The 23463-nt window shown below is 47.9% G+C and overlaps 1 protein-coding gene across 1 annotated transcript in view; it reads left to right on the top strand.

The window, feature by feature from the left end:
• Nucleotides 1–23463, top strand: part of GALNT14 (polypeptide N-acetylgalactosaminyltransferase 14) — a 96613-nt gene that overhangs the window by 30582 nt on the left and 42568 nt on the right. Inside the window, exon 2 of the mRNA XM_058021346.1 lies at nt 3318–3487. Coding sequence (XP_057877329.1) covers nt 3318–3487 — 170 coding nt within the window. The remainder of the gene's footprint in view (nt 1–3317; nt 3488–23463) is intronic.

Below are 23463 nucleotides of genomic sequence, written 5' to 3'. Positions count from 1 at the left end.
TAGGAAACTCAGAGAGATGAGCCCTGTGGAAGATAAATAGAAAGGCAAGTGGAATATTGACTTGATCCTTTTCTAGTGCAGGGTAATTTGGCCTCTAAAGTGAGTTAGATCATAATAAATTAAATTTAGATTTCAGCACATCAGTTAAATAACTCCCAAGACAGAATTCTGGTGTGAGGAAGAGGTGATTATACATTGTGGAAATATTATAATGAAGACCTTATCTGGTAACCTGTAACCAATGTGCTGTCCCTGGGTGAGCAAAGGGGATTTCTCCTGGTGCTTTAACTCTCATTCCCTGTCTCAGATCAGGTGCAGGTGAGAAACAGGTGAGTCCCTGTGTGCAGGTTGGTGAGGTCTCCTGCCTCCTGCTGCTTGCAGAGCTGGGAGCTTTTCATGCTTTCCTCTCCTGCTTTGAGCAGCTGTGTTTTGCAGAGGTCAGTGTGCACCTGTGTCTGAGCTGAGCATTCTGCTCCAATTTCAGTTACCCTTTTAGGGAGGCTTGGGATGGAAAGAACACCCAGAAGATTTAGGCAGGTGATGCAGATCAAAAGCAAATGACCAACCCCCAGTATCTACCTCTGGCTGAAAAAGTGTACCCAATCCCTGGTCTTGTTTTGTGGCCAGATAGGGATTGAAATAAGTGTTTAATCTCTGGCATCTAGTTACTGTAGATCTCAGGTGTGTATTTAATTACCCAATATTTATTATCCATCCCACAGATAGCTTTCCTCAGCTCAAAAAGAAGAACCTGGGTGAATCAAGGTAGGCTGGTGTCTTTCAGGGGGAGATTGCACAGGAGTATTAATTAGTCACTGCAGAGTGAATGAGGAATGCAGCTCTGGAATGCAATGAGCAGGATGAGAGGTGAATACTGTGGAGTATGGCACTGGTATTTGTCCATTTCCTGCTGGGACCCCACCCCTGGTAACAGCACATGAGTGGAGTTAGATGGAAAATGCCATCCCAGACCCTGGAGGACCGTGCCACGTGCCAAACCCTGCTTCTGCTGCCAGACCAGAGCATTGCTGCACTTGTAGCAGGTGCAGAAGCTCCAGTTTTCTTGATTTCAGGGAATCCACCAGCCCTCCCACCTGAGCCATCAGTCAGATTCTTGCCCAGCTCTACCCTCCTATCTGATCCAAGCCTATTGGGTATACCTGACATCACAAAAACCAAAACAGCACACACACGCACCTTACAGCCTTAAGTGCTGTGTGGCCACTTTTGAAAGCCATTTCTCTTCTTATGAAGTTTGATAAAACCAACTTTTATTTTTCTTCACAGCATTAAAATTTAGGGACTGCAGCTCCGGTGGCTGTTTCAGCAGCGCCAGGCCCTCCTGGGGTCATCGTGAAATCTTATAAACATCAGGCTGTCACTGGCTGCGCCCTGCAATCGCCTCACTCTTCCCTGATCTTTTACTGCCGTGCTAAATCATGTTTTGCAAGATGCCTGAGAAAAAACCCAACATAAACAGCATTTATCACCCTGTGCACGTCAGCCCTTCTGAAAGTCCGCGGCTGGGTTATGTGCATCCTCCTCGTAAAACTCCTGCAGGGACCTTACTGGTTTTGTAACTTTCTCCCAGCCTTGAGTAACTTTATTCCAGTCCTGAATAACTTCCTCTCAGTATGGCTGGTGACTCAGGGGTTTCTTCTGATCGCCTCACACTGGGGAAGGTGCTGGAAGAGGTCCTGGGGTCACACATGGGGAGGATGAATACAACCCTGTATCTGGAAACCCCTGCATCCCTGGAATTTGTTGGCTCTTTGGGAGTGCTCATGTTGCAATAACACAGGGTGATGTGGTGTATCAGGCTGGAGGTGCCTGACTTGCTCCTGTGGTGGTTTACTTGCAGGAGCCAAAGCTCCCTCCTCCCTTTCCTGTAACTACAAAAAATGCTCTGCCAGATGCAAGTAAAATCAATTACGGGATAAAAATCGCCCTTTTCAAAAGCTTCATTTTGCGCTATTAGCAGGCAAAACCGGCTTTGAGATGGTGTGAACTGAGGAGGGGGGAAAAAAAAAGAAAAGCAGAAGAAAAGATCAATTATTGGATAAGATCACAATTTTCTTTAGGGCTGAGATGTGTGTAAATGTTTGCATCTCTCAGTGTTACAGGTAGGCTGAGATCAAAGAGGTTGTGCTGCTGTAGCGATGAGATCTTATCGGTGCTGTTTTGTGCTGCCTGCCTCAGACACTGCCAAAGGATGCTTAAACCCCCAACAGCTTCTGCTGCTCAGGGATGCTTCAACCCCAACAGCAGCGAGCCACCAAGAAATTTTTAAAGCCCCCAAGGTTGCTGAAGCTGCTGGGTAACCCTGAAATGCAGCTCTTCCATCCTTCTGGAGCAGGGGGGGATGTGCTTCCCTCTCTTCTCCCTGCAGTAGGGCTGAAGTCCTTGGTGGGAGACGTGTGGTGGCAAAGATGGACTGAAATTGGGCTGGGAGCATGATACTCCCCTTCTTCCAGGGTCCTGTTGCTGGAGCTGGGGCTAGGATGTGGCTGTGGAAATGTAGGATTACTCCTTTCCTACCTGAAAGCTTATGGGGGCAATGGGTCATGTGTTGTAAAATAACTTTGTTTTTTTGCCTAGAGAGACATTAAAACCTTTACAAAATGTTTGTGCTGCTTGAGAGAGGCATTCACCAGAGACCTGAATTTGGATTCAGATTAGTCCTTTTAATTCAAATTGACAGGCTCTCTTTGACATATTGTTTCAGAAAGTAAGGACAAAAAATAAACCCTGGAGACCTTATAGGACTCTGTAGGAGTGTGCCTCTTGTTGACGGAGTGATAAGACTATCCTTTATCCCCTCAAAAAGGAAAGAAGCCCAGAAGTTTCTTTTCTCGATTAGGTGAAAAAGCCACCTCATAGGCCTGGGGGACTTCACCTCAAACTTAAGGAGAGGTAGTTGGACAGAAGCCAAAAAGTCCCACCTTTGGGGCAATTTACTAGAAAAAGAAGTGACCAAAGAAACTAATCGCTTTTTGTAAGGTGCTTTACCAGGAACAAGAACCTCTAGCACCTGGCTGGGTTTTTCTCTGTTTGTTATTTTGCCTTTTTGTTTGCAACACTGCAGCAGAAGCCGTCCTGCTGATTTTTATGCCTCCAAAGGTAGCTGAGCCATCTTGGGTATGTCATAGACCTCAGAGAGCTTATGAGACCTGGCTGGAAGAGGCTGCTATAACAGAACTCCTCGCTGGCTGCTCTTGCAGCACTTGCCCGAGTTGTGGGGATGATGGAGCTCTGGAGCGGGGTCAGGCGCGCTCCGGTCTCTGCTGTGTCTAACGGGGCTGCCTTTGTGCGCGCAGGAGCCGGAGGCGGACTGGGACGACCTGTGGGATCAGTTTGAAGAGCGGAGGTACCTGAGCGCCCGGAGGTGGAAGGGCGGCGAGGACCCGTACCGGCTGCATGCCTTCAACCAGCGCGAGAGCGAGAGGATCCCCAGTGACCGCGCTGTCCGCGACACCCGCCACCACAGGTGCTGCCTCCCCCTGCCTCCTCCTCTTCCTCGCCTAACTTCAGTTATTGGATAAGATCACATTCGTGGCACGGGGGCCGTGAAAAACGCGGATCACTTGTTTTCAAAATTTTAAAAGTTTAGTGGTAATGAAATGGTTATAAAAAATAGTAATACAATTAGAGTGATAATAATTTGGACAAATTGAATTAGGACAATATGAGACAATAAATACCAAGAGCTATGGACGTCCGGGTACCTTTTTCTGGGCAGCACGAGCCTGAAAAAGGACACCTGTTAACAAAGGATTAACCCTTAAAAGCAACAGCCTGTTGCATATTCATACACCTCATACATGATGCATAAATTCCATTCAAACACAGGATTCTGTCTGGTCATCGTCAACTTCTCCCTTTGAATCCTAACAGCACCTTCGAAGCGGGAAGAAGTTGGTTTCTTCTGATAAGAGGGCTCTAAATTTCTTTTTCTCTGAAAGATTCAGGTGTCCTGTGGCTGCTATCTCACTGTGAGTCCTTTCTTTGAAAAAAGTATCCTACATAGCATAGTTTCTATTTTAACATTTTTTATAACCTAAAACTATATTTAACACACTACTTAAGAGAATTAATACAGCATTACTTTCTAACACAACACATATAATATTCATTTTAATATTTGCAAAAAGCCAATCATAAAATACATGCATTTTTCACAGAGGCCTAGTCCTGTTCCCCTCCAGGGATGTGGTTTTGGGTGCTCTTGGGATTGGGTCTGCCTGGGTTGTGTTTCTGAGATTGAATGTTTCCCTTTGCTTCATTTCTTGGCATATCTGGAAGTTTTAAACCTGTTAATTGAAACTGTATAAGCTATTCCAGGACCATAGGGAAAGAAAGGAAAGGCCTTTATTTTCCCTTCCAAAAAGTAATGGGTTTGCTAGAGCAAGTCTCGCTGTTGGGCAAAGTCTTCACGGGTGCTGGGAACTCTTGCTCTGCAGATGCAGTGAGGTGATGCAAGGGGGATAAAATAACTGCTGAGTGCTGAAATTGCTCTGCAGAGAGAGGAGTGGGGAATAAGGGGTAATTGCTGAGTGAGGAGGAGAGAAGGGTAAGAACTTGTTGGGTCACTAGCTGCTCCAGTGCCACTGAGGTCAGAGATATCCTTTGGTGCCCAAAGGAGCTCTTGGGAAAGGCAGGGAGGATTGCAGCAACTGTTGCCTTGCAGATGGAGCTGCACTCCCCTGTCAGTGTGAGAAGGGTGGGATGAGAGTTTTGGTGCACCCTTGATTGCTGAGGTCTCAGCTTTAGTCTCCCTCTGGTTGTCTTTCCAATCTCACTGGGGAAGAGCTGCCCTTCCTGCTGAAGGTCGGTGGGGTTAATTGTTAGTTTGCTGGATGGGGTGATGTGAGGATGTCCCAGTGGTGAAGGAAAAGCTCCCAAGGTCCCCTCCATGCAGTTTTCCTCTTTGTCACCTGAGGACACAGCATATGCCTGGCCCCTGCTGTCAGTCACCACTCCAGAGCTGGTGCAAGCTCTTTCCATGGAGCTGTGCCTGGCATTGTGTCCCAGCTTGCAGGCAGCAACTGTCTCTCCTGCCTTGTCCTGGGAGCCCTTTTGAGGCAGTCCTGCTCTGGGGGAGCTCTGTGCTGGACCCAGCGATAGCACCCTGCTGCCTGTGCTGCACCCTGCTCCCAGATCAGAGTGACTCCACTCCTGGCACCTGACCCAGCTCTGAACTTCCCCCATTCCAGTTCAAATGCAGCACTTGGGCTGAAATGCTGAAACAGCACCAGCTCCCCAGCCCTCTGTAGCAAGCCATGTGCTTATTTATTTATTTAGTTTCTTTTTGTTGTAAGGACCAGATGCTCCTTTCTCCGGAGAGGAGCTGTCAGCCCTGACGGACGCCTGTTATAGCTGAGCAGAGAGCGAGTGTGCTATTCCTGGAGAGAATTAATGCCAGGGATATTAACCATCTGCCCTATTAAAAGGGAAGATTGCCTTGCTTGCCCCTTGCCTACCCTCAGTGTGCAGTGGCAGCCACCTTGTTCCTGGGCGGGCAGATGTGGCACTGAGTGCTCCTGTGAAGGAAAAGTTCTCATTAAGGAGGAAGAGAGGGCACAGCACGTGGGAGGGGCTGGGGCTAATTTAATTTGTTTCCAATATCCTTAACCCGGTAATTGGATTCTGATTTATTGAGTATGCCTGAGGAATGCTGCGGATGATGCACCATTAGCCAAGCATTAGAGTAGCCACGGAGGAAATGGAGCTGCCGGCAGGTCTGGGGGAGGCAGGCGCTGATGGAGACGATGAAGGAGGGAGAAGGATCTGGGATTGGTGGTTGAGGGAGAGAGGAAAGTGCAGAGCTGAGCCCTCTCTGGAAAAATAATCCTTACTTACAGCACAGGTGTCCTGGGAGCTGCTGTAGGTGATGGTCAGGCCTTGCTGTGCAGCCTGGAAGCTGGTCTTGAACTGTGCAGCAGAAATGTGTGGGAAAGCATGGATAAGCGTGGCCTGCTCTCGGAGGAGGGAGAAGTTGCTGGTGGCTGTGCAAGGACGTATAAATGGAATGCACCATGGGGTTGACTCGGTGCCCTCCTGTGAAGGGGAGAGCAGGGTTGTGTGGAGCAGGCTGTTGAGGGAGGAGGGACACCTGCAGTGCTCCTGCTGCATGTCCCACCGGAGGCTGTGTTTAGAGGCTTGGTTTCAATGGAAAACTGGGATTAAGCTGCTCAGAGTGAACCCAGAGAGTTAAGCCTCAATTCTACTCCACCTGACTTTGAGGCAATTCAGGACCCCTACTCAGGGGTGCCACTGTGCCAAGAGGCTCCTGCCCGGCTTGTGCAAGGGTTTTGGAGGCTTTGGAGAGGGTCTCATCCATCATTTCAGCTCCTTGCCATTGATAAGCAACTTCTCCCTCAGCCTCTCGGTGAGATGTTGTGCTCTGCTTTGTGACAAGGTTTCCAGTGTGTTGGCTCTCCATCCTTTCTGCCTGTGTGTGATGTGTGACAGCACTGAGATGGACCTTCAGACCATGGTAATGCCCAGAGACCCACACATTGGATCTTAATCCTAGGGACTGGGATGTGGGAATGCTGCTCCTCACAGCTTCTCTGTGGGGTGTTTTTCATTGGGATGGTTGCAGAAAGTTTCCTGGAGTTATCTCTACTAATCCAGCCAAGCATCTGGACTTGCCAGCGATAGCTGAATGTACAGAATCTGGCAAGGGCTGAGCAGCAAGCTCCTTGCCAGGAGGTCATGGAGAGGGCAAATACTTTCAATGGGATGGGATGTGGCACTGACAGCCAGTTGCTTAGCAATGTTTGCTGGATTGATTTTGTTTTTAAATTGCAGCCAGTGGAATAGTTTCAGATGGAGAGGAATTGCAGTGTTCCAAGAAATCAGAGCAGGAAAAACCGTGGTGGCTCTCTTTGCCTCTGGCTAGTGCAGGGCTATGAACTTCAGCTTGGTTTGTGGGTGATTTCAGCCAGGGAGCTGTCATGCTTTCTGAGGACTACTTTGTGTCACCTGGCCTGGGAGATATCACAGCTGGACTGTTGCTCCTGGTGACCTCCTTGTTTCACTGCATTCCTGGTTGCACATTGACTGAGCTCTTTGTTGAAGATTGCCATGCAAGATGTTTTCCATCACCATCTGTATGGCAATTACCTTTGTCAAGTGGGCAGTTTGCTTTATCTCTCTGTTTGAGTGACCACATTCACACCTCCCTTGGGAGGGGACATTGCTGATAACAGACTATTGAATGTCACTGCATGGCTGATAAGAGCTATAACATCCCATTGGGAGATGCTCTGCCCAGAGGGAGGAACCAAGCATTGCTACCCGGATATAATCCAGAGGTTTTGAGACACCAGTATGGCTTTCTCCACTGGATTCCCCAGAGGAACAGCAGCTGCCTCCTCTTCCACTGGATTTTCAGAGGAAGAATACATCCTTCTCTACAGGACCCCCCTTGCTCCAACAGAACCACAACTGACACTGCAGGAGGGCTGCAGCCACAATTCCAATGGGACTGCACCAACACCCTGATCCACAGGGTGTCAGGTTGGGTTCTGACTCTGTCAGTGTTGTTCTAGTGTGCTGCATTGTTTATTTTATCCTTTTTTTTTTCCTTTCCCTATTAAAGAACTGTTATTTCCTGCTCCCATATTTTTGCCTGAGAGCCCGTTAATTTAAAATTTATAGCAATTCAGAGGGGTGGGGAGAGTTTACATTTTCAGGGGAGGCTCCTGCCCTCCTTAGCAGACTCCTGTCTTTCCAAACCAAGACACCCTTGGACTACATAAAGGGCTGCCTTTCTCCAAGGAGGAGACCTTGGATGCTCCTGTTGTGCTGCACCCCATCTTCCCCAAAACTCAAGGTTAAAACATCCCTGTGACTGCATCAGCACAGCGGACCTGGAGCTTGGTGGTTATCCAGACTATGCACAGCCAGCTCATTCCTCTGGAGTGGGTGGCTAGTCTCCCTCCACCAGGATAGCCACATGCACTGGGAATTACCTCATCCCTACCTCCCACAACTCCCACCGGCACGCTGCGGGACCGCAGCGGCAGCGAATGAGTCAGTGCCGGGGGAGAGGAGCGGAGCTCTCCAGCACTGCTCAGCCGCTCGGAACGCCGGCAGGAGCCGGGACGTGTCGCCCCCAGCCAGAAGATTTCATCCTGATGGCTCCTGGGCTCTTTCCATCTGTGGCAGACAGCTCCTGGGGAGGCTGGTGCTTGCCACACCAGTGCTCCATATGCTGCTTGGGCTGACCCCCGCCTCGCCGTGCCCCGCTGGCTCTGCTGGATGCGCGGATGCTGTTGTGGCTGCCAGGCTCGCTGGGACCGGCCTGGGCGGGAGTTTGTGCAGGCTGAGGGGGAAATCGGGGATAAGAAGAGGAGATGAGAGGTGAGAGCCTCCAGCAGACTTCTCCAGCTGCTGCAAATCACGTCAGCCAGCTTCAGGCATCTCCCAGCGTCTGTTTTCCTCTGTTTGTTTTGCTTCTTACTTCAGCGGTACATGTTTAGTAGTGCTGTCTCAAGAGCTGATAAAGCAAGAAGGCCAAGGATGGAGCCCTCTCAAATTCTAGCACAAGACTGCATTTTTGAGGTTCCCTCCTTCCCTGAGTCTCAAGTGCTTTACAAGAGGTCCTGCCTACCCAACTGAAGTTTAATTTTACAGCTGCTTAGGGGTGTGTATGTGTGTGTGTGAGACAGAGAAAGCAGCTGCTAAGATCAAGTTGTGATTGAAACATGAGGCTGGCAGGGATGCTGCAGGCACGAAGATCAGGTGTTGCATTGTCTGCTGAAGGTGAGAGCATCCTGGCAGCCCAGAAGCCAGGTCCTTGCCAGCTTGTGCTCCCTAAAAAAACCTCTGCTGTTATAGTGTTATAGTCCTATTCTCTTTGAGAGCAACAGCATGCACTCCTAAGATTTCCTCCAGGTTTCTTGTCTTAAATCCCTGTGCTAAGCCAGCTGGAGAGTGTCCCCTGGGTAGGAAGGCAGCTTAGGACTGGTTGCTCTGCTCATATGGACTGGTTTTGGAGGGATGGGAAGATGCAGGTGATGCCTGTGAGGTTTCCCTAAGGCAGAGAGCTGCTGTCTTGTATTCTCAAGGTCCAGAAATGCCAGGATTTCAGCCCTCAAGCAGGAGCATTACACACTGCAGTGCTGTTTTGACCCATTAATTTCAGCTTGCATCCCAAGGGTGCAGAGCTTGCACATTTCACATCACAGTGGTTGGGGTAGGCAAAATTACCTGGCTGTGCTGAGTGTGGGCATAACTGGAAAGAACAGGTGGTCCTGAGGGTCACCTCTGCTGGGTGTGGTACCTGTGGGCATCTGGGGCTGAGCATGGCTCTCTGCCCTTCCCCGTGTCCCTCTTGGGCATAGCTGGCACGTGGCATGTTGGCATCCCTGTGCAGATGGCAAGAGGGTAGCTGGGGCATGTACAGGCTTTGGGGTGGCTCTGGTTTTGGGTGAGTGGATGATTGCTTCTGAGCAGTGGCTCTGTTTTTGGGTGAGTTGATGATTGCTTCTGAGCAGTGGCTCTGTTTTTGGGTGAGTTGGTGATTGCCCCCCAGCAGTGACGAGCACTGACAATGTGGTGATGTCTTCTTGGGAATGAGGAGTCGAAGGGGAGAAAAGCTGGCAGCATTGCCTTTGATTTGGAGTGTTTATGATGGCCTTGGACTTCTCACATTGCCTTGTCTTCTTCCAGCTTCCTTTCCTACCAGACCAAAACCACTTTGAGGTTGTTCTTCTTTACCCCACATAGGAAAAATTTAGGCATTTTACCTTTCTTTCCTGGTTTCTTGAGAGTCCCCAAAGGAAGAACTTAATGTCTGGATGCCAGTATGTATGGAAAAGCCCAGGCAGGACAGAGTGGAGGCTCTGCTGTCCACAATGATGCCTGAACATTAGACCTGCAGAAGCAGGTAAGTCCCTAGGATCCCTAGCAGGTGACCAAAGCCACTTTGAATTTGAGGGAGGGTTTGTAGGGACCTAGGTGGACCTTGCACAGTTGAGAGCAAAACCAAACCCATAGATTTTTGAGGTCTCCTGTTATCTTTCACTTTGCTGACTCCACACTTTTCTTACTTTGGCCTCTGGAGTGTAGCTGGGCTAATCCACTTTCCTGTGTAATGCAGACTAAGTCCTGGGGGATTATTATTTTTAAGATGTGCTTGCTCAAGCAGAGTCTCATGAGTTGCTGGCTCAGGGGGTGCTGTGTGGTAGAGCAGGGCAAGAGTTGGTGTGGGCAGAGGTGCATGTGCTCGTGGTCTCCCTGTGCCTGGTGCTGCTGGGAGCATCTCCTTGGGGCAGGGCTGAGCAGAGGAGCCTTGAGTGCAGGGCAGATGGATGGACCCTGCCCATGAGGTTGGATGAAGGAGGGAGCCAGGTGAGGAGGATGGGAGAGGGAGTGTGACGGTGTTCACAGGGGCTCTTGGATGAGGGAGGAGATAAGCATCTGACTCCATGTTTCAGAAGGTTTGATTTATTATTTTGTGATATGTATTACATTAAAACTATACTAAAAGAATGGAAGAAAAGGTTTCATCAGAAGGCCAGCTAAGAATAGAATAGGAAGGAATGATAACAAAGGTTTGTGGCTCGGCTCTCTGTCCGAGCTAGCTGGGCTGTGATTGGCCATTCATTAGAAACAACCAACATGGGCCAATCACAGATGCACCTGTTGCATTCCACAGCAGCAGATAATCAATGTTTACATTTTGTTCCTGAGGCCTCTCAGCTTCTCAGGAGGAAAAATCCTAAAGAAAGTATTTTTCATAAAAGATGTCTGTGACAAGGGATTGCTCAGATGCTGCCACATCTCTGGACGTGGCAGTGGTGAGAGCTGGAGGAGGTGTCCTGGTGTGGCCAGGTGTCTGTGCTGCTGGCTCTGCTCTCTCCTGTACCCTCTTGTGTGGGTGTTCCCCCATTAGAAGGGTGGCAGCACCCTGTGTGAGCTTGGGGTGGCTGGGTGTGAGATGGTCCAGGTTTCTTCTTGCCTTTGGGGCTCTTCATTAGCTGCTGGGTGGCTGTCAGCAATGGCCTGAGGAGTTTTTCTGTCACTTGATTTATTATTCCAGCTGTTACTCTGTTTTCTGGGCAGAGCCAGGATATTTGTCATTTCATTGCAAAATAAGATTTATCATATTTCAGCAAAATCCTGTATGTGTGAGGGCTGTCCAGATCTTTTGCGTGCAAAGCATTTTGGGACTGAAACAGCTGGGTAATATGAGATCTGGGATACTCCTGCCTTTGGTCTTGGTCTCCTTATTTCTAGTGACAGCAAGAGCAGAGCATGACCCTGCAGGTGAGCAGGTACACAAATCAGTGGCAGAAAACACATTTTACACAGAAGTATTTCTGTTAGGAAACAGCATGATTGCTTTTTTTCCTTGGACACCAGACCCCAAGAGGTTAGCTCTCAGTACTGTGTTTTTCCATCATCTCCCTAGGCTGAGATATCTCAGCATGAATGAGAACAGTCCTTTAAGCAGAGTAGGGGCTGGCTTTTTCCTTTGGGATAAACTACAACTGCTCAAGGTCTTGGTTGTGCCCTTGATCAGATGGCTTTTGTGGCCTAAATCTGAAACTTTCGTGTTTATGTGGAGTGCTCACCTCACATAGTGGCATTTGCACTTGTTCTTCTGGGTGAATTTGGACTGGAAACTGCAAGGGGGTTTGAGGAACTATTGTGTGATCAAAACATAGAGAGATTGTTTTCAGGTAGCACAGAGAACAAGGAGTATTGAGGTTGGCAGTTCTTGGCAGCTAAGCAAGGAGAGCAAGACAGCTATTAATCAGAAACTGGCACTTCATGAAATCATAGAATAATTTGGGCTGGAAGAGACCACAGGAGGTCTCTGATCCAGCCTTCTGCTCCAAGCTGGGTCAGCTGTGTAATCAGCCCAGGTTTGTCTCAGTGCAGAAAGCAATGAGCCCACTGGGACTCCTGCCTGTTAGGCTTGCCCCCCAGCATTTTGTAAAAGCTGATGTAATTTAAAAACCCTGGTTGCAGCATGTGGAATTTGTAGTTCTTTCCCCCCAGCTTCCTGTGTTTGTGAAACAATTTTGAAGTTGCTTGAGGTGCTGTCATCTCCTCTTTTGGTGTTCATCATTTTTGGGTTATTTTAACTACCATGCTCATGGATCTTCTCTGGCTTAACACTGCAAGCCTTTGCCAACAGTGGGGTTGAGAAAACTTGGTCAAAGACAAAAATCCCATGGAGTCTCCACTCCATTACGTTGTTTGAAAGTGGACAAAAATATTGACTGGATTGTTCTAGCCCTGCAGAAATCCAGTATTTTGTGTTTTCCTGCTTCTGCTGGAGTTGGTGTCTGGTACAGGTGTGGGAATACCTGCACTGAGGTGCCTCTTTCTGATTGCTGCACCTTCTGTTCCTGGAGAGCTCATGCAGATGTGTGATGAGTCTCTCTGGGGATTTGCCAACTGCGAACTGAGCTGGACACGCACAATCCTGGGAAATAGCTGGGGAGTGTCCAGGTCCCCATACTGGAGCATCTGTGGCTGCCCCAGTGTCTGTGACATTTGCTGCCCCACATTTTTCCTGGTGGAGGTGGAGGGCTCAGCTGAGCTGATGGGTTCTGAGGCAGGGACAGCTGGCTTCAGGGGACAAAAACAGATGAATGCAGTGATCTTTTTTCAAATATCTTTCTACATACTGTCCTCTTTTGAAGCCTTCTGGTTTTGGTGGTTTTTTGAATGTGGTAGGGGAAGAAGGAGTAGATGAGAAGGGTCTGCATGAAATGGGATTATTGTGGGCTTGAGCAATGAGAGAAGTTGCATTCCCTGTGGATGGCTGCCCATGTTTGAGCTGGGATCTCTGTTTGGCAGCACTCCTGGCTAGACCATCATCCCAACATTCACTTATCCTCAAGTGAATCCATTCTTCCCTCCTTGGATGTGATAGGGCTTCTGCCATTGCCCACGTTGAATCTTCCCGTGTCTTTCCAGGGAGCTGCTGTGCTTCCTGGGCATCATGGACACCCATACCACTCCAGACTTCCATGGAAAGGAGAGAGGCTTTCAGGCACTGAGATCCCAATCCAAACCCAGATGCCTGAGGTAGCCTATGGTACTGCTCTGTAATCCCTCCCTGGAGCTAGAGGTGCTGGGTTGGCTCACTCGGCATTGCCTCCTTGGCAGGAACACTGGGTCATTGTCACCATCCCAGGAAAACGAGCTCCTGCCACCCTCTTGGTTTCAGAGGTGCTGTGTCCTCCTCACCCTGGCAGTGTGGTGGCTCCCCTCAGGCTTTTGGAGCACAGCTCAGCGGTCCCAGGCTGTGACTCGTGCCCTGGAGTCATGGGCTCTGGATGCTGGCTGTCACCAAGGGGCAGGAGCTGAGGTGAGGTGAGATGCTGCAGTTTTGTGTCTTGAGGGGCTAGAGAAAAGGCAGGCTGAGGAGCTTTGATTAAAAATGGTTCTGGGAAGGAATGCTGGGCCTGGGGGAGGCTGGTGTTTCTCCAGGAGCAGGGCTGATTGTGTTTAGATTGTGTCTGCTGTAGGGAGGTGGCAGATGTGACAGCATTTATTCTGCAGTGGTGGATTTTCAGTGCTGTTCATCCCCTCTTCTTTTTCTTGCATGAGAAGGATGAAGGTAACTTGAGAATCAGCTGAGGAGTGAGCTGGGCTCTGTGAGGAGCTGATGGAAGTGTATGGGCAGGTGTTTATGATGCAGGAGGATGTGCCAGTTAAGTGGTTGTGTTACTCTTTTTTTTTTCTGGAGGGCAAAGCTACTTCCATGTGAGTGGGCTGTGCAAGGAGTGTGAGTTATGGCACTTGTCTGCACAGTGAGCAGAAACCATTCCTGAGCTGTACTCTTGGCTGAAAGGTGTCTGCAGGCCCAAGGGGATTGGCAGGTGGGTCCTGGGGGAGTCTGTGGGGACTCAGTGTCTTGGGGCCTGGCTGCAGGCAGTGGGGATGACTGCACTGTTCCAGCAAATATCCTGGTATAATGCTGCATTTCTTACTGCTGAGGTTTGTTCATCCAAGTTGTCCCACCTCCCAGCCCCTGGGTGGGAAAAGCATCTGCACAGGACAGGCATCCTCCCAAAGAGAATCTGAGGGGCTCACAGGGGAGCACGCACAGCTTCCATCCCAGCTGTTCTTTCCCTGAAGAATACCTTTATTTCGTGTTCCTTGTCAAAAATTGCAGTTTCAGAGAGGGGAAAAAAGCTGAGAACTTCCCTCTCCCCTCCCTCCCCCCCACATAGTGATGTATTTCTTTCCCCTAAGTCATTTTGGCTTTGTTTCCCTATGAGACAGTTTTGATTTCATTTTGGAAATTCCCCACTCACCCGTCCACTGCGTTTTGCCAAGAAAAAATGCACACACAAACCAGTTCTGGGTCAATTTGAAATGACCCTTCCCTCATCCTTTCTCAGTCCCTCAGTTTCCCCTGCTTGCATCCCAGCCCTGTGGAGAGATGTTGTGCATTGTACTGAGGATTTCTGTGCAGGCACTGGGGGAACCTCCTCCTGCACAGTCCCTGTGGGAATTTACTTCAGTCATTGATTCCCCCATGAGAACAGGCTTGGTTTTGGGATGGAAGAATTAGGAGAACCCATGGGATTTCCCTTTTGTTTTGCAGACTGGGGTGCTGGAGCAATAAGGGAAGAGAGTGCCTGGGGAGAAGGGATTGGGACTGGTGCTCCAGTGTCAGTGCTCTTGGCTGAGTCACAGTGCCTTGGTTTTTTAAAGCATCCTTGCCCCAGAGGGCATGGAATGGACCAGAAGAATGTGTACAGCCTTTGAAGAGAGGGGTTTGCCTCTGTAATATCCTGTGGCAGGTTGGTTTGTGTTGAGGAGTACCTGCTGGTGAGATGCCCTGTTAGCCCAGAGCTGAGCTGCTGTCTATCCATCAATACCACGTGTGTCTCTCTCCAGCCTCTTGCTCAATCCCTTGGGAAATGTCAGAGCTACTGCTGCCAGGGCTAATTATTCCTCGAGACAGAAGACATTTGATAAAATATTAACCTTTTTCAAAAACAGAGCCCCAGTTAATTAGCTCCACTTTTGTGACACACTCACCCAGAGATAAAAGCTTGTTCCCCAGCTATCTGTCTGTGGAGCAGTGATCTTTCTGCATGTCCCTGTCACCATGGGGGACACAGAGGAGTGGAGGAGTGAGAGCTGGGAATTTAATAAAAGACAGTGACCTGCCAGTCACTGTGCCCTGAGGACAAACTGCTCCATTTCAAGGTGAGCAGTGCCTGGGGAGAGGCACTGCTGCTTTTATTCAAGAGCCTGGAGCTGGAAACAGAGACAGAGTGGGTGGTGGGATCCACCTCGCTGCCTACACCTGGGCTGTGTCTGTGTTGTCAGTGCCACATCTCTGGAGCTGGAGTTTGGGGGCTATGTGGGTAGGTAAGGCTTGGTAGAGCTGAGTGAATAACAGTGTTTCAGTCCTTTGGTTATTTAAGAGAAAGAAAAGCCAGGAGATGGCAATTTCAGGATAAACCAAAAGCAAAGCTGTTGGTGAATCTAAAAGTAAAAAGGCAGGAAAACTTAGAGCCAAAAAGATCTGTTTTTCTCATCCTGAAAAGGGAAAAATTTCATTTAGATCTCAAATGTTTTTGACATTTGAGTCATCTAAAAATGACAAGCTGTATTTAAAAGCAAGTGATTTTGAGTATCAGATGAAAAGTACACACTGGGCTCCTGAGGAACAAGCGATGTGCTGGAGTGGAAGTGATGCTGCACCGTGCGTTGGTGGGTGCAGGAGCCACTGGTGGGAGGCATCACTGCACCAGGGAGAGGCTTCTTCCCAGGGGATAGAGGGAGGGATGGGGGTCTCTGACACACCGGGACTGACTGCAGACCCAGCCATGGCCCTTGAGGTGGCTGTGCCAGCATCAGTCTGTGGTATTTTCTGGGGTCCCCGTTGTAGGGAGGAAATTATGAATCTGACTCCATGTTCTTAAAAGGCTAATAATTTATTTTATGATCTATATTATATTAAAGAATACTATACTAAAACTATACTAAAGAATAGACAAAGCCTTCTGTCTGTATTGTAAAAGATAATACTGAAAACTTGTGACTCTCTTCTCAGTCTTGACACAGCCTGACCATGACTGGTCATTAAGTCAAAACAATTCCCATGAAACCAATGAAACAATGACCAGTTGGTAAACAATGTCCAAACCATATTCCAAAGCAGCAAAACAGAGGAGAAACAAATCAGGTAATTATTGTTTTCCTTTTTTCCCTGAGGCTTCTCAGCTTCCCAGGAGAAGAAATTCTGGCGAAGGGATTTTTCAGATAATATGACAGTGGCATCAGTCAGTCCATGGGGGCACAGGATTTCCTTTTAAAACTCCAGGTGCCTCCTTCCCTGCAAAGGACTGATCCTGGTGTTTTTCTAGGGAAGAGAAACCCTTGCCTGTCTCGGTGGCCTTCAGAGGCTGCACCCACCTGAATCACACCAAGGCCCAGTGATGATTTCGTGGTGGCCATCCCTTCATCAGCAAGTGCTTCAGCATTCCCAGGGTGTCATTGATCACCCTCTGCTAGAACCATCCTCTGCCTTTGACTGCTGTAACATATTGACCACTTGTCTTATGGTTATTATGTGCCATCGATTACTTTGATAACTTGCTCCGAGTAATTCTGACAGAATGAAGTTGTTTGTTTAACTCTCGTGCTTGTCTTGCTATTTCTATTGACCTAATACGTTTATGTAGGCTGAAATCAAAGTCAACTATTAGTAAATAATGGAACTAATTCTCCAAGACTCGCTCCTGATGATAATTTAGGCCATGAGACAGTTTCTTCCATCTTCTTGTTTGGTTTTTTCTTCTAGCCAGCACCTTAAGTTCCTAGTCCATCAGCTGCAGCAAAAGGGCATTTTGTTTTGGGGCCATTTGGGTGGATTTCTGCTTTGAGCACTGCAGATCCCTACATGCTGGAAGTGTTTTTGAGCTGTCACAGCGTGGAGCTGGGTTTGTGCTTCCCCAGCTGTGACTGTGGAGGTGTTGTGAGGATGGGGACTTTCTCAGCTTTGATTTGCCATATGATGCCAGGAAACTCTCTGGTCAGAAAGCATCCTCCCTAAGGAATCTTTACATCCAGGGTTCTAACCATCTGAAATGTAATTTCAGGTTTTCCTGGCTTCTGAAGGTCTTTAATAATGGATTGGTGGTTGTCCATGAAGGTGCAATGTACCAGATTTTGCTTTTACTTCCACTAAGTGAAAAACTTTGCTGTCAGCTCTGGTATTCCAGTAAAACTGGCATCAGTTTAAAATTCTACTGAATTGTACTGGTTTTGCTTTCTTCTTTTCACTTTTGTTGGCTCAGTTTTTCTTTTTTGCCTCAGTTCTGAGCAAGGAAGGGTGGAGGGAGTCAAGAAGCAAGACAGACCCTGAGTCTGTGTGGAGGGCCCTAGAAGTCTGAATTATTCATGAGCTGCTTTGAAAATCAAGACACACAATCTGGTTTAACTTGTTTTTAAAGGCAACCATGCTATTCTTTCCTTCCTTCTTAGTAAATTCTCTTTCTTTTCCCTTCTCCTTTTCTGAAGACAAAAACCCAGCAAATTTTTAATGAATTATAAATGCATCTTCTCATCAGTTTTGAGGTTCACAGGCAGCAGCACATCATGTGCACAGAAGGTTATTTTTGCCTTCTTGCATTTCCCCTTTTCTTCAAATTTAGTCGTTTGATTAATTTTTCAGATACCTATCTTGCAGGGAGAAGAAAGAAAGAGACTGAAAGAGGCAGCAAGTTAGAGGAAATATTAATTGCATGCTAGCCAAATCCAGCACTGCTTCAGGTTCCAGAGGCTGTGTAGAAAAATGTATTTCTTGGTCAACCCAAGGAGACTGATCTCAGGTCAGCCAGTGGTTAAGCTGCACCAATTTGCAGGACTCTAGTCTTTTGTGCATTTTCTAGTATTTTTGTGGGGAAGGAGCAGACTTGGACAGGTTCCTCTGGACATCTAATCTACAGCCAGAGCTGGTTCACAGCCCCAGCAGATTTTTCCTCAGGGCCTTCTTTGCAATTTTATCAAATTACATCTAGTTCAAACCTGCTGAATAATTCCTTGTGAGGAACCACCAGTGAGTATTTGTTGCAGATGTGCCTCCTTACCCTTGCTGAAGCCCTTGTACACCCTGAAGTCATCTGCCCAACCAGGGATTCCTCTCTTTGGACCACCACTGTTTCTCCCAGCCTGACAGCGTCTGTTTCATACCACCCTAGGGATTTTTCAGCCCCTTTTTGGGAATGCAGACCTGAGGCACATGCCAGTCCAGCACAGATAAATCCTTCTGACCTTTCTCAAGGGTATATTTTCACCTTGGCAAGCCAAACTTGAGCTGGCATTCTGTGGAATCATGTGGCACTGCCAGCTGACATCTGACTCCGTGTCCTTTCTTCTTTCCTTCTGGCACGGCTACTTTCCTTCTGCTGAGCCTTCCAGCTGTGTTCCAGCCTCTCTTTGCTCTAGGCCTTTGTTCTGGTGTTTCTGTAGCACCAACCTGCCCACAGCCATGGCCAGCCCGAGGTGGACCTGCAGGACCAGAGGGTCTGGAGCTGGTGGCAGTTCCTGCCACTGCTGGTTTTCCTGTTGTGCTGTGACAGTCACATCCGTGCTCTGAGCTGCCACCTCCACACTCAGATTGTGTCCTGGTGGAGCTTAGAGGCAACACCAGAGGGAATCCCAGAGCTTTCTCAGTATGTCTTTGTGCCAAAGCTGACCCCACATGCAGGGATGTGCCAGCAGCAATTGTCTCACTGCTCACAGCTGTGCCCTGGGTGCCGTGGTGGTGCTGGGGATGCACAGGCCATGGCCAGCCCTCTGTTTGGCAGCTTCTTCCTGGCTAAGGAGGGGCAAAGCAAACCCAGAGAAGGAGCAGGAGATGCTGGCATAACTTGGATGGAAAGGAGCATTTTGAAGGTCTCTCAAAGCTGAATGAAAAACACTTTGAGGCAACATGAGGAGGGGGGGCTTGGGGAGAGCCAAGAAGCAAGGGTATTGATGGGAGGTGAATGCCATGGAGATCACTTGACCCCTCTATGCGCTCTGGTCAAGCAAATTCTGAATTGTTGTGTCCCATTTTTACTCTTGTATGAGACTGATGCACTGACTGTGGTGTGAGCAGGACTTCTTGGATTTTCCATCTCTGGAGGTCATCAGGTAATGATTTTTTGAAAGGTACTCTGCAGTCAGGCACAAGTCACTGGACTTAATGCATGAATAACTGGAAAATGCAGAAATAACTGGGAGAAATGCCAGAGGTTGTGCTTGCCAGAGGACAGGTGAGGTGGTGCACAGTCCTATCCAGCAGTAAGCTCTATGAACTTCCCAGATTCCATATGATTTGGCACATGCATTGTTTTATAGCAGGCTCTGCCCACATGACCATGTTTGGGTATGCCCGGCCCACATAACCGTATTTGGACTTTGGCCATGCCCACATGACCATATTTGCAATTTGGCCATGCCCACATGACCATATTTGGGTATGCCCCATTTCCTTATTTGGGCATGCCCCGCCCACATGAACATATTTGTGATTTGGCCATGCCCACATGACTGTATTTGGGCATGCCCCGCCCAAAAGACCATCTTTGGAATTTGGCCACGCCCACATGACCATATTTGGGCATGCCCCATTTCCTTATTTGGACATGCCCCGCCCATGTGACCATATATGGAATTTGGCCACGCCCACATGGCCATATTTGGAATTTGCCACACCCACATGACCATATTTTTATTTGGCCACGCCCCCATTTCCTTATTTGGGCATGCCCTGCCCTCATGACCATGTATGGAATTTGGCCACGCCCACATGACCATATTTGGGTGTGCCCCATTTCCTTATTTGGGCATGCCTCGCCCACATGACCATATTTGCTATTTGGTCACGCCCACATGACCGTATTTGGGCATGCCCCACCCACATGACCATATTTGGAATTTGGCCACGCCTGCATGACCATATTTGGAATTTGGCCACACCCACATGACCATATTTGGGCATGCCCTCCCCACATATATCAAATCATGTCCCCCTCTATATCAAACCATAGCCAGGGTTCCAATTTTTAGACAATTTTCGTGTAAGTCTCCTCGGTTAGTTTTTGGGAAGAAATTCTTTACTGTGAGAGGGATGAAGCGCTGGAATAGGTTCCCAAGAGAAGCTGTGGAATGTCATCCCTGGAGGTGTTCAGTTGTTGCATGGGATTTAAAGGAGCATGTTCCAGTGCAAGGTGTCCCTTCCCAAGGCAGGGAGTTGGAATTAGATGATCTCTAAGGTCCCTTCCAACCCCACATAAAAACATTCTATGTTTTTATGATCTATGAATTTTGTTTCAGCTCAAAGACAGGGCTCAGGCACAATAGTTTTCCACCGTTGTGTATGCCACCCTGAGAGGTTGTCCTGAGAGGTGTGACCGAGGTGCCTGCATGTCCTGCCACCCATCCCTACAGGTGTGCAGAGCCTTTTTAGCAGTGTTTGCTACTGGCCAGGACAGCCGGGAGTTCTGATCTTTTCCTTTCCACTGACAGCCCTCTCCTTGCCTGTGGTGAGTAGTGGCTTCCTTTCTCACCAGGGCCATAATTTTAATTTTCTTCCATGGGAGCAATTTTTCAACATTCCTTGCGGAATGTCGTCTGAAATCAGTGTGGTTTGTCCATCAGGGCTGGTGTGAACCAATGGAGAGTCCCTGTAAGATCTATGCATTAGATAAGTGGGTCCTAGTTACTCCAGACGAGCTACAGCTACAAAGTCCTTAGTTGGGCAGCAGCTGTAGCTTGTGAAGGTAACTGGAATAAAATGGAGTGGGTCAAGAGCCCAGGAGGAGCCCCTGAGAAGCCATGAAGAACTGCTTGGTAGAAAACTAGCCAAGAAGGTATGAACTTTAAGAATATAATTGCAACAGTATGGGACTTGAGAAATATGAATACAACATGAACCCATCCTGTTGGTGATGGCAGGTCCTCTGGGCTGATGTCACAGCCCTGTGGCAGCAGAGTGCACACAAACCCAAATACCCTTATTTTGGATGCATGGTGACAAGACTGTGTTCTCCCATGTGTTTCCAAGGAGAAGAGAGGAGCCAGCAGGGAGGTGAAGGATGGTGTAGCTCTGCCTGGTGCAGCTGCTGTTTGAAATAAATATGCAGAGAGTGCTTTGGAAGTGGTGAGCTGAGTTGAGGGAGAGTTTGGACTTTGTGGAAAACGTTAAAAATTCGGAGCAGAGCTGTTGGCAAGTGATGGCTGTTGAAGTGGAGCAGAGGAATGAGCAGAAGTCTGGCAGGGGGAAGCCAGGGGATAAGGATGATCATTTTTTGAGGGAATTTAATGAGGTACAGAGAGGGTGAATGTAAGAGATGGATTTTGAGAGACACAGCACTGCACTGTGGACATGTAATGTTGGATGAGCCTTGGGGCACCAGAAGAGGCTGTGGAACAGGGTCTGATGCCTAAAGAGGCTGATCTGGAACAGAGACTAGGCAGAATTAAAGGAATAAAGTAGGTATTTGTTAAAAGGCCTTCAAAGGATACACCTTGGGCAGTACAAGAACCCAGCTGTGGCTCTATCCAAGGTGGATGCAGGATGGATGACCAGTCACAAAGCTCTCCTCAGTTTGCTGTTGTTTGTACTTCTTGAGCCTAAAGCCGCATCGGTGTCCTTGGCTCTCAGGCTGGAAAAGCATTTTTTGGTCTAACTAAACTGTGAAGAGAGCTTGCTAACACTTTATATGAAGTTCAGAGTCACACACCAAGGCAGTACAGAATCTTTTTAGATATGAAAGTTAAAACTAAACAGCATCAAGTCTTATCTTGTTCACACTTAATCTTTACCATTGTGCTGTGCAGCTGTGGTGGCAAGGTGGGCTTTGGTTTGGTGAGGGGCACTGAGAGTAAAGTTTGCCATTTTTAAATGTAAGATGGGTTCAGATTCCCTAGAAATGGGTGTGTGCTGCCCTGTCAGGAGGATCTCTAAGGATGCGGGGGCAGCTCTGTGTGTGGAGGCCACCAGCTTGTGATACTCCTGCGCTCACCAGCAGCACAAGGGCTGAAGAAGCTCAAGGAAAATATCTTGAGAAAGGGATTTTGAGGGCAATGCTGGAGTTTCCAGAGTTTGGGACTTTGCAGGAGAGCTTTGCAATTCCTGCAGTGAGTGCAGGGCTCTGGCTGTCTGCTCCATGTCCCCACAAACAGGCAATGCATTATTTATTCCTCAGCAGTTAGCAGCACTTTGGGAATGTGGGGGCAGATGGTCTGCCCTGTCCAACCTGGAGGAAGTATGACAGGCAGCCAGTCCAGACTGGGATTTTCCAAGTGATTCCTAAGGTGTTTGTAGCCAGACTACCCCTTTCAGAACTTCCTGATTGTGAAATTATTTTCATTTTGAATGGAAAAAAAAACTTCAATCAAAAAGTGACTCTTCCCGTCAAATGAAGTTTGACATCTTGCATGAGGAAATAAGAATTTTTCTCCATCTGGATGCTATCCCTGGGGTTTTTAGGGTAGGCCAGCATAACTTCTGTCTTCTTTCACCCCACCCAGATGCTGGGAACCTGCAGAGCTGCCTGGCAGCTTTCCTGCTTGCACTTGCTCTCCAGTCCTGCTGCAAGGTTTCAAAGCATCAAACTTTAAATGGCTTTAGCCAGTGAGTTTCAACACACTGCAAATACAGGCAGTGCAGTTACTGCTTTTCTGTTGTCCTTTTTTTCTTTCCTTTTTTTTTTTTAACAATCTAAAAAAAACCCTCAAACTTTCATTGGTTTCCTGAAAATGTTGTGGGTGTTGGTTTTGGTTTTGTTTTGTATTTTTGTTGGCAACTGAGTGACCTATGAAATACCATCAGCAGCACAAAACGTTTATCCAGTGACAGCCTGAGGTAGCACAGGCAGCTTTTAGCAGGTTTATTTTCATTATTACAGCAATTTTAGGGCTGCATGCTGCAATTTTCACTTGCAGTGAGGTATTAAATTGAAATTACCCCAGATGTAATTGTCACACAAAATAATTCTGGACATGCTGGATTTAATGCTTTTCCAAGCTGTGGTTTTTATTACCCAAGTAAGTGCCAAAAAAGACACTTGTAGTCAACAACTTAAACTGAAATCTGCCTTCTGGGGACCTAAGATGTTTAGTTGCAGTTACATTGGGGGAGGAAGGGTGGGGAAAAAAAGGGACCAAGTGGAGGAAACTTTGGGAGGGCTCCTTAAAGAACCTAGGGGTAAAATCCTGGGCAAGGAGAGAGTCAGAGCCATAAAGCACTGTGATGGCGTTCACAGGGGTTTTCAGGTGAGGGAAGAGACAAGAATGTTGACTCTATGTTCTGAAGGCTTGATTTAATATTTTATGATATATATGACATTAAAACTATACTAAAAAGAATAGAAGGAAAAGTTTCATCTCAGAAGGCTAGCTAAGCTAAGAATAGAAAGGAATGAATAATAAAGGTTTGTGTTTTGGACAGAGTCTAAGCTAACTGGGCTGTGATTG

This window comes from Melospiza georgiana, chromosome 3, assembly GCF_028018845.1.
Source record: "Melospiza georgiana isolate bMelGeo1 chromosome 3, bMelGeo1.pri, whole genome shotgun sequence".
Lineage (NCBI taxonomy): Eukaryota > Metazoa > Chordata > Aves > Passeriformes > Passerellidae > Melospiza > Melospiza georgiana.
The sequence above is the reverse complement of the archived record's forward strand: the minus strand, read 5'-3'. Positions and strand labels throughout refer to the sequence as shown.